General features: G+C 44.9%; 1 protein-coding gene across 3 annotated transcripts in view; it reads right to left on the reverse strand.

Annotated features, from left to right (window-relative positions):
• The window catches only part of LMNTD2 (lamin tail domain containing 2), a 111522-nt gene extending 100287 nt beyond the window's left edge, over positions 1-11235 (reverse strand). For all 3 annotated transcript variants that reach the window (XM_069223068.1, XM_069223066.1, XM_069223067.1), the window contains exon 1: positions 11076-11235. In XM_069223068.1, coding sequence (XP_069079169.1) covers positions 11076-11212 — 137 coding nt within the window. In that variant the 5' untranslated portion in view covers positions 11213-11235. The remainder of the gene's footprint in view (positions 1-11075) is intronic.
• Between the last annotated feature and the right edge of the window lie 492 nt (positions 11236-11727).

Here is an 11727-nt window from a genome sequence, read left to right on the forward strand (position 1 = left end):
CAATGTAATAATTTGTGTAATAAAACTCTCCACAAAAGTGATAGATGTAAATTCATTTTGAAAATGTAACTATTTTTCTCCAAACATCAGCTTTTTAATTTTGAAAATAAACACAGTTTCATCTCAAAATACATGCTTTTTAATTTTGGTATACAAATAATAATTCCACCAGCCAAAAGCTTCTGTATTTGTAGAGTGGACTGAGCACAGGTGAGCTACTCACAGGTAGCTCAAGAGCTACTGGTAGCTCATGAGCTACTCGTTGGAGACACCTGCTTTAGATAGTACTAATAAAGTATTAGCAAGGAATAGCCAATGTTTCCATTCTTGGAAAGGAGTCTGTTATTGTAGACGATAGTCTCCCTTTATCGTACAAATCAACACTTTCCCCGGGTAGCAAAAACGTATACTTTCCCCATTGCAGGTCAGTGGAAATGGCCCACTGTGTTGCTTTCAAAGATGGTGTAAACTAAACTCTATAGTGGGGTGTCCTGATGCCACTCCAAAGCGAAGAGTAATTGTGGAGTTCACTGGCCTCATTTTCACATGGTACCAGCTTGGATGAGTTAAAGGATTCGTGAATTGTTTTTGATTCAAGAGCTGGGCCCAACACATGTGCAGCTTTTACTACTTTATGCTGGTGTTGTGTTAGGATATCAATTCCCACATGTACAGATACCAAGACACATGTCTTAGACCAGAGCATGGTGTCAGCAGGGCAGGGAACCCACCGTCTTTTGGGAGTTATTTCAGGTGTATTTTTTTTGTTATTCTTTATTTGTGTGAGTAATAAAAACCATTACAAAATTCACTAATTCCACAAGACAAAAACATTAAAAGGAGCCATGGCGCTGTTTACAAATGTATATCAAAGTGCATGTCCCTTGAGAGCTACACGTAGGGACTGACAAAAATATACATACCAAAACATCTACCTCTTCCTCGAAGATCGTTGTATACATCTTATACGAGTGTTTAAAAATAGTCACTAATCTCAAGCACACTGAAAAATACAAGATACATACGTGTTCGGGTGCGTGCCTCGCTACAAAGGGGCAGAAGGTCCCCCAAAGGTGTTAAAGCCCCAAAGTGCAGGAAGTGAATAAAGTGCTATCTCAACTGCTACATTGCAGATCACTCACTAAAAGGATATTGAACCCCCCAAAGTGCATGAATTAACTGAAGCGCCTTCTAGGCTACTACACTGCAGATCCCGGGCACATCTCATTGCATCGGTTAACACAACTTGAGCTATTGCAGATGGTGGATCCGTGCATGAAACTGATCGCAGCCAGTTAGAGGCGTGCTTACCCAGGCACAGGCCTCAGCAAAGAGGTGTTAACTCGGTGAGTGCCTGGTGAGTGTGTCAATCACGACGGACTGTGTTGTTGAATGCCTTCTCAAGGGCCTGCATGGACTTCACAAGGCAGAATGTTCTGCGGGGAGCCAGGCGATGATGGCGGCTCTGCATGCCCAGAGCCTGGAACCGACGTTTCAAGAGGACTTTCCTTTCTTGTAACAAGGCGGGGCAGATAGAGATGATGTGCACAATTAGTTCACTGTAGGATTGAGAAAGCCTACATATGGTGTTTACACTTTCACGTTGTGGTGCTGGTATAGAGTCAAGGTTCGATGCTGGTATAGAGTCAAGGGTCGGCAGTCCTCCTCAAATAAGTTTCTGTATCCTGTAATGAGATGCAGATGTTGGTGATCGGATGTGATCCCAGTTTGGTGTTGTTACTTACGCCTGACCAGGCATGCAAGTATGAAGCCAGCTTTTCTTTGTTGGCTAGCCACAATATCTGGTCTATCAGCAGTGGCGGCTGCCACTCACCGGGGATGGCGAGCAGGATGGAGCGTGTTGGTTGAAAAAAATATTAAAAAGTTTTTAAAACTCTTACCTTTGGGGGAGACGTGTTTCTCTCCCCTCCGTCCTCGTCCCGGCTGCACACAAGCTCCCAGCCAATCACGACGCTTCTGTCACCAGCATGACAGCAGCGTCGTAATTGGTCTGAGTGGCCTGCTTCGCCGCTCAGACTGGAAGTGGGAGCCTGTGCATGTTCTCCACTCGGCTGTGCTATACAGCCAGGTACAGAACATGAAAAGTGCGCATGTCTGTTTAGCCGGCTGGGTTTTGTGCTACAAAACCCCTCCTACAGCCGTCCTCAGGCCCCCTCCCTCCAGTCCAGCCCCTTACTCTCAGGAAAAATAAAAGGATAATAACATTGCATTATTATCATTTTAGTTTTCCTTTCCCCACAATACAGTGGGGCGATGCTCCTCTGCCTTAGCGGAGAAGCCACCCATGTATTTCAGGTGTATTATTTATCCTCCAAACTGCTTTTTGTGCCGCTAATTGGGGAGTTTGTATTGAAGGATCTGCTATAATCTCCAGTATTTACAAGTTGGACAGCTTGTGAGCGGCTCAGCTCCGCACGTAGCAACAGAGGGCATGGTTCCAGGTAGGGGATTTGAATTCATGGGGAGTTTATAACCTGTTTTCCCACTATTTCCCTTGCACAAGGGAGCAGAAAGCTATTGAAGGCAATCCTCCTTGCCTCATTGTTCAGTGTTACGCTGCATTTCACTCAGGGTCACACTCTTTAAATACGTCTACGTACCCTTAAATGCAAGCTTCTACTTGGCAACATTGATTCCAGTTTCTGACCTTTGGAACACATCTGTAATCACTCATGTATGTATGTACTGAGAGCTTAGTTGTAAACTAAATAAATAAATAAATACATAAATAAAATAGGTGCATGAGCCCAAAGTTTTCCTTTGGAGCCTTCCACCTTGGCTGCCATATACCAAGGATGCCTAGTCTTACTTCCGCCTCATGACTCTTTCTTGCACCACCCTACACTTCTGGTCTCTTTGTCTCACTCTTACATGTTATTTTTCATCACTGATTACTCCCCTTTTCACTGTTTCTGTCTTTTCCCTCCTCTAGGTTTCTCCCTTGTATGCCTTTCTCTCTCTCTCTCTTGCTCTGAGTCAAAGTCTGACCATGAAAAATAAATCTAGATCTCCAGCAATGAGGGCTGGTGCCCGCCACCTCCAACTACCGGCTCAAATTAAGCACTGTTTGGAATGGCAACTCAGTATTGGGGTACAGGCACAAAACATAGATGCCATAATGTCTCAAAGGTTGCATATACACATGTGTGACCATCACAGCCTTGTCATGATCTTACTTTAAGAAGCTAAATGTGGTAGACAGTGGCGGACGGTAATTTTAGGAGGGAGGGGGGCGGGCGGGAAGCACACTCACACACACTCATTCATTCACACACGCATGGACACCCTTCATGAGTGGCAAAAGGTGGGGGGGGGGTGGTAGTGGTGGTGGAGGGTTGGCCCCTCCGCCCTAAAGGATGGGCCACAGCTGGTGGTACAGAAAGGTTTTTTTTTCTAATTTTGTTGCATTACTTTCAGAAACCGTACATATGTCAAGCATTCCTCATTTATCTAGATCAGTGTTTCACAAACTGGTCACAGAGACAATTGTGGGTAGGTCGCAAAAGTCCAAGCAACAAATACAGATGCATTTAAATTTGGTGTTAATCTTGTCACAGTTGCGGTGCTTCAAAGGCAGAAGTCAAATGTCAGTCTATGCCTTCTGCGGCTTATGTGGAGACCAGTATTTACAAACTCCTTTCATTTTACAGTCAGAGAAAGAAAAGTAAAGTGAATTAACAATATTGCTGGGATACATAAAATGTGAAAGGAAAAGCTGTGGGAAGTAATTTTTTGTAACAGAACAAAATGTAAATACTTATAAATAACTATACACATTCAGCTGTTAGGAAAGAAAAAATGAAGCACTGGATTGTGATGGAAACAAGCATTTTATTAGAGTCGGAGCAAATTAAATCACTTTACTTGGTAATGCACAAATAATACATATTCACTGAAACCCAATTCCCACACATTATCATCATTTGTGAGCAATATAGTTTTATCAGTAAAAGTGTATAGCTGTGCAAATTTAGTGAACATTTGAATAGAAAAGATGCTCTCTGTATATGACTATGCACTACCACACAATGCTTTATGCCAATTAAAGCTAAGTGGATTGCGCAAGTTTGTCGTACTAAAACGTGAGGTGTGGTTCTAAAAGGTTTGTAAGCAGTGATCTAGAGAGAACTAAAGACTTTTGTTGCTTCGAGTCCCTTTTCTGTTCTGTTCTTTTGGAGGTGCCAGAAAAGGAAACAAAATCTCCTCTACCACTCCAAGTCATTGCCAGTTCCTTAGCTTATGAATACATAGGTCTATCTCTTTCTGGGGGGCACCAAAGGTAGGTCCATCAGGGATATTGTGACGTCTTAGGGATGGCATGTGGTGTTCTCTCGGCTGAGAGCTGCAGAGCTGCCACTTATTCCTTGATATAATAAATTGTTACTCAAAGTCCTACTCTTTCTCGTCCATTTAATTTTTCTCCCTCCCGCTCACCACCCTTCACCTCTTGTTCATTTTCCACTGACTTGGTTTTCAGGTGTAGTTGGATGAGTCGTCGGGTTGATAAGGAAGAGGCAGGGCTAAGAAAATAGACAGGAAATACGGGTTCCTTTCAGTCGCGACTGGGAAAAGTGGAGGGGAGGGGGAAATAAAACAAAAATATATATATATATATTTTAAACTTACCTGAACCTTGCTGCCGCACTGCCGCTCTCCAGGCACCCAGCCTGCCCTCCGGCCAATCATGACGCTGCTCAAAGCAGCGTTATGATTGGCTGGAGAGCCCTGGCCGGGTGCTCCAACGCAGACTGGGAGCCTGGGACGGCTCTCTCCAACTCAGCAACACAGTGCCAGGTTGGAGAGCCCTTGTGCGAATGTGTGTTTGGCTAGCCGGCCAAACATACATGCGCACTGAGGGGAGTGCTCTGTGCACTTCCCTCAGTGCTCGTCACCCTCATGGCCCCACCCCTCTAAAAATAAAACGATAATAAACATTGTTTATTATCTTTTTCAGCTCTGGCTGCTGGCGGTGGGGGGAGGAGGGTTTGGACGCTCCTCTGCCAATGCGGAGGAGGCGCCCCTGGTTACTTTTGGGAAAACAGTGTGAGCTGAACTTCTTTCCAACTATTAACTTAGGGAATAAACCGAGGGAGGCTGGCCTCACATACGTAATGACTGGGATGAGAAAGACAAGGACTTGGAGTAATGAAGATTACCGGTAAGTAATCAGAACAACTTGATGGAGTCAGACTACAAATAAGTGGAACTGTAAAGGTCCCCCCACGTGCTCTCAAGCATCCTATCTCGCTAGACCTTGCCTGCAAAAAGGTATTCCTAATGCTTTCTTTTGTTTCTTGTGCAGGTTTTGCATTTTGTGCATAAAACTAGGATCCCTTCGTCTGCTACGTTGCAAAACATGCACTGGTGAAATTATGTGCACCGTCCATAGCGACACGGGACCCGCCACAGCAGCACATACAATACGTGGGTCTTGCACCTATTTTATCTAAAACCCGAGACAAAATGAGCTTTGCAGTAGCTTGTCTGCTGTTCATTCCCCTCATTCTGCACGGCCTTCCTCCCCTTCAAAAACACATATAATTATGTGATAACCAAGCAGCTGAAATGCTATTTCAGGCTGCGTCGTGACGCCTTTCGGTATCTGCGTAGCTACGTGGCGCCTGCAGTGACTGTGATTGCACAAATGTTCCTGCTTCCAAGAATCAAAAATGTGCATTTCCTCACCCACCCCCCGTCACCTTATTTGGAAAACAGCACCCGGAAGTCACACAGCCTGGCTGTGCGCCATAAAATGTTCCTTACAGAGGGAGCCCAGCAAGCTCATAGATTCAAATCCTAGACGGTCTGCTCAGCCTTTCATGCTTCTGTGCTCGGTAAAATTAGTACCAAATTTGATTGCTGCTATATAGAAAATATTATGTGTAAAGCGCTTTGGATAAGAGTTCCACTGAAATAATAGCTGTTTATGTATATAACTAGTGGTTAATTTGAGCCAGTGGGGGCCACCAGCATTTATTTTTAGAGCCTGGTAGCTATTTATCCGCACCAGATAATTACCAAGAGCATGAATCAGAAAACATGATGAAAGATGAAGGAAGGAAAGACTGAAACCCTTCGCAAAGGGAGAACGAAGGAACCTGGAGCGCAGTGAGGTGGGTGTAGTACCCGGTAGCCTTGGTAGTCTGAGAGCCGATGTATAACTGCACTGGCCGCGGGCTTCTGAGCAGAGCTTCCGGATCCGGCACACACTCACAAACTGAGCACTAAATATAATAGATTCTAATCCATCGATGCTTCATTGTGTGCAAGTTTGATGGAAGAGCCTGGGACCACAGCCTAGGTCCCTACATCTTCAGCGCATAGAGAGGGAGTCAGGAGGCGCCTGCTCCCTCGCAGAGGCGAAGTGTTGCGTCTTAAAAAAGGACCACCAGTGTAAACAGAAAAACACCAGTTCTTTTTCCGTAATCACGCATCGCTATCAATAACCAGCCATCGGCATCGCTGAATGTTCCTTTGTTTGATTATGTCTGCTTGGGCTTTTAATGTATTGTGACATCGTTTGCGGGTGGCCTGTTCAAGGTGCGCCATACTGTTCCCATTCTGCCCGTTTTCTTGTTCCTGGCACAGTCAGATTGCTGAATTAGAAATGTATGAGCTCATATTCGCACCTTATACAAGATCATTCATTTTTTAAATCTCGCTTCTCATCAAGCGAGGCAATATCCTTTCTGCTTGCCTACACTTCAGGTTGAAGAAAGTACACAAAGTAGTTTGTGTTATTTATGCCTGTTACACCATTCTCATATTGCATCTCATTTGTTTTCCTGTCACTGGCTCCCAAACAAGAAAATGCCTATTTTCAAGAGCCTCTGTGTTGTCCACCAAGCTATTCATTTAAAGGGTCCTTGGTTTCTCCAAGCTCTATTTCATCCTTACATTCCTTCATAAGCCTTGAAATCAGTCTCAGCACAGTTTCTATTTGTACTTCAATTTCTTGAATCGAAAACCGCACATTCTCGCTTTCAGCAACCAAACGCTGGAGCACCTTGTCTTGCCATGTGCACCCTCTAGAAAATCATGTTTCGTTTTCTAAGTCACTAAAAACATGGCCCATCACTTGCTATTTACTGTTCTGCCACAGCTCCTCTTCATAAGCCAGGACCCCATTTATAATGAGCGCGTGCTCCTTAAGTATTGTCATCATCGACGACCTTGTAGCAAAGCACAACTTCTTCTTTGTTCTTACAGCTCTTACTTCCCTTCTTCATCTTACCATACCCAGCATCTGTCCTTTCTGATTCAGCCTCTACAGTAGGCCAGAGGTAAGGACTCTGAACCATCTTCATTCTTAGCAGATCACTTGCCTGTGTTGCTGAAGTCTGACAGTGCAATCCTTCAAGATGTTTCCATCACACAGTTGGCTGTGTTGAACTTTGGAGGTTTGTTTAAGGGGAGACTTTGCCTTGATGATAATTCTATATGTTGGTCTTTTCAGCTCACCTCTGTGTTGCTGTATTTTACGCACTATATACACGGAGCCGGGCAGCGGCGTACTAGGAGGCACTGGTCCTTTGATGAATGTGTGACTACAGGGTGGTGCTCCCACCTGGCGCCGGGATGCAAAGTGATTTAATGGAAACTTCATAACCCCAAGTGTGTATACGACCAGGGAGAAATGTTCCCGGATACACAGAGTGATATAAGCCCTGATCTATGACAGGTAGGGGAGAGTAATAACGGGGTTCCGTGGAGGTCCTGATGAAGGCCGATTGACCCTAAGGGGCAGCAGGAAACTGCTGAAACGTGTTGACTAATGAACAGGTACTGGGGTGAACAGGTAATGGTATCCTGAGAGCACCACCAGGGGTCCAATTTTAATCCTGTCCAGGTGGTCCCATAATAAAATTAAGGAAGGGTCCGTTCCTGAGACAGTTTTATGTTCTGTTGTTTGTTCTGGTCCCTGTTTGTGTTTTGTGTTGTTACGTAACATTTTTTGTTCCACACCCTTACTGCTCCAGTCCAACGTGTGTTTACGTAGGAGTGTGTTAGCAGCAGCCCAATGATGAAGCATGCCACAATAAGTGGATGAGGGCAGTTTTTCACACTGGTGGAAGCGATCTAAGGGCTGCCCCCCTTTACTTAGCACTATTTTAGGCTTCCTTTCCAATTGGAGATTGGGGAATATTCATGAATCTTCTACGCTAGGACAGAGAAAAAGAGAAATCTGTTTCTAGTGTGGGGAAGGATGTTCGGGAAGATTACGGGCCATAAAGAACAAGCAAGTAGTGTCTTCTTGATGAACTACATTGCTGTGCCATACGCTTCTTTACAACTATACAAAGGACTTACCTTATGGACTTTTTGGGTATGCCGTGGTAAATCTTTGTTATGAAATTGGGTTGTCTTTCAACCAATATTTATGCACCTGAAGTGGTTGGGTGTGGTACCGCTTGGCACTCTCGTGACATTTGAGCATTACATATGACTAAGCTTGGAAGTTAAGGAAGTGCGAACCTTTGAGCACAGCCCCTATTGATTGTACAATATATCCACCCATTTTCTCTCCATCCTGTTCTCCATTTATCCATTTGTCTGTCCTTCTCTCCTTCTCTCATCCAGCCATCCTTATCTCCGTATCTCAACTCATCTGTGCATCCATCCACTCGCTCATCCATCCATACTTTTCTCTTCCCATAAGTCCCTTCTTTCCATCAATTCTTCCAACCTCATCTCCAGCTACCCATCATCCATCTCTCCTCCTATCCATCTTTCATTCTACCTAGCTCTCTTCCTTCAGTCTATCCATACTTCCCTCCTCACATCCTTCTATACATCCATCATTCATCCTTCTCTTTATCCCCTCTCCCTCCATCCCTTTGTGTTCTTTTGATCCACATGGTCACCACCCCTAGATCCCCTTGGTACTATTCTCTTGACTGCAGCTGATGTGGACTAGCAAACATGAGTGGGGCTGATCCATTTTATACCACTTGGGCAGGAAAAGAGATAAAGACACCGATTGTTAGATGGAACTACCAACATAGACATTAATTGGGGCTGGGGCTGGTCTTGGCATTTAAAATCTCTAAAAAAAACACTAGGAGTGTCATGAACCTCCTCCTTTAGCAGCTTGAGCAGGGGTAGGTGTCACTGGGTAGTTCTGTTATGTAAAGTATTTAAATTGGAGTGAGCAATACGTTTGACTTGAGTGAAAGATGCAGGTCTCCGTCACTGCACTTGTACTGCTTAACTCTGGTGAAGGCAGTAGCGTTCCACCACTATGAGGATAGCATTTTGGGTGCCCCTCTCTGTCCAAGAAGACTGCAGTTGATGAGACAGGCCTGTGTTATGGTGCATGATCTGGGTTTGCACATGACAAAGAAATCAGCATTAAGGAGTCAGACAACAGTAGAGTTGGACACTTAGGACAGGGTACACATTTGTTTACCATGCAGATGATGTTTTCATCCCAACAAACAGCCATATACAACATCAGGGAAATAAAACCTCTTTAAATTTACAAAATCAGCAAGATGCTGTAGGAGACTGATATAAAATTGTGGTTGTTAAAATATTCTGGGTTACAACATGACAAATGAGAACCCTCTTTGCCTGATTCTCAATAGTATCCAATGATGTAAACCTTGAACAGTATTTTCTACCAAAGCCACCTGTAATTCTCCCTAAGGCCCATCATTGCCCACCTGTGCTGTGGCTGGTCTCTGAACATCTAGGGCCACATGTACAAAGATCCGATTTTGCGACTCGCAAAATGCGAGTCGCAAAACTGGATGTACAACAGTGTATTTTACACTGTTTGGGATTCCCAATTGGGAATGGCCGCCCTCACAGGGATGGTGGCCTGCTGGAGACAGCAGACCACCATGACTGTGACTGCTTTTAAATAAAGCAGTTTTTTTTTAAATGCAGCCCGTTTTCCTTAAGGGAAAACAAGATGCATTTCAAAAACAAAAATGAAAAGTTTTCTTTTCATTTTTTCAGAGCAGGCAGTGGTACGTGGGAACACTGCCTGCTCTGAAAAAATATTTTTGCTGTCATTCACAAAGTGAAAGGGGTCCTGTGGGGACCCCTTCCCATTTGCGAGTGGGTTAGCACCAGTTTGAAACAGGTGCTAACTGTTATTGTTTTGTGACCGCATTCACGGTCACAAAACAATGCTACATCGCACTGCGACTCGCAATTAGGAAGGGAACGCCCCTTCCTAATTGCGACTCGCAAACCTATTTTGCGATTCAGTAAATAGATTACCAAATCGTAAAATAGGCTCTGTACAAACCAAAATGTTTTTTTCCTGTCGCAAACGTTCCGGTTCCTCAAATCAGGCCGTTTGCGACAGGAAAAATGGTACGTGCGTGTGCCCCCTAGTTCTTTCCAGGGCCTTGCGTCTAATACCTCGCTTCCACGACGCACTGTTCATCAACCCTCTATCACTTTGAAAACAAGATAACTCCACTGCTTTTAAGACCTTAACAGAATCCAGTTTATGATAGCACAGGCAGACCCTCGCCATCCCCAGGGAATCCACTTATCACCCCATATCACAATCCCTGACGCTAATGCCCAACATTTCAGTCTGATTCTCACAAAACCTTTGCATTAGCAGAATCTGAGACCTGGCGCAGGCGCCTGCGTTGATATCGGTGTGCACGAAGCGGGGAGTGGATTACGGCATTCTGCTGGAGTAATGGAGGTAAGCGCTGCAGGTGCAGTCAGAGGAGACAACACAGCTGGGCTGGATCCTGGCAGAGTTATCATCAGGTGTCTGGGATTTACGGATTACCTGACTTTACTGCTCTCTGCAGAGACTGAGTCAGCATGAAATACCGTTTCAGTCCATGTTTGATAAACAGTTAGCTATCTGAATAGGACGCATTACAAGCCTAAGGGTGATTACAACGCAGGATAAAGAAGGAAAACTTGCAGAGATGAAGGAATAACATATGGGGCACAAAGAGCTCTATAAAATCTAGGAGCAAGCACTTGTTCGTCTAAAGAATTATTAATAAACAATGCTGAGTTCACAAAGCCAGCTCGCTGGGTTCTGTACTGCGCAATTTGCAAGGCTCACTTACTCTGTCAAGGCGTACCAATAGAGTGTGGTTATTATCCCGCCTCTTCTGTGCACAGTGCAGCTCCTCGGCTTGCAAGCCTGTGACAGCCCGCGCAGTATGATGTAAACGTACTTTACAGACTCAGTGAGGCGTCTCATGCCAAGGGTGCCGAGGGCGCACACTCCAGGTTCTTCAGCAGAAAGCCAGCTCATCTGCGCATGCGCCCTTGCCTTCTAGGGCCTGTTCTTTTCAGGACAGCGCCGCTCTTTCGGAAAACAAAACGGCTCCCCATAGAGCTCAAAATGAACACCCTTAACTGGTTCGACATTACTGGTACTGCTTAACATTAGACACTTATTGTGGAAAGAGGCCGTTCCAATGAGATATGGCACTGGCATGTGATACATGCTGCTTTCTTCAACCTGAGGTGGTAACTAACCCTTTAAACCAGAAGCAAATACTCAGAATTCGTAATAACTTAGGAGCTTTGTATACTGTATTCCCTGGGTGCGCCCTCAAGGGGAAAAGAAATCCGACTATCAACACCGCGGTTTCTCCAGAGTTCAATCTCAATACGCGGTGACTCACCCACTGCTTGATGGACAATAGGCATTCACTGGAGCCGAGGCCGCGCTGATGGAGCTCCGGTCCCGCTGAACACTCAGACGGTGTC

The sequence above is a fragment of the Pleurodeles waltl genome, chromosome 3_1 (assembly GCF_031143425.1).
Source record: "Pleurodeles waltl isolate 20211129_DDA chromosome 3_1, aPleWal1.hap1.20221129, whole genome shotgun sequence".
Taxonomy (NCBI): Eukaryota; Metazoa; Chordata; class Amphibia; order Caudata; family Salamandridae; genus Pleurodeles; species Pleurodeles waltl.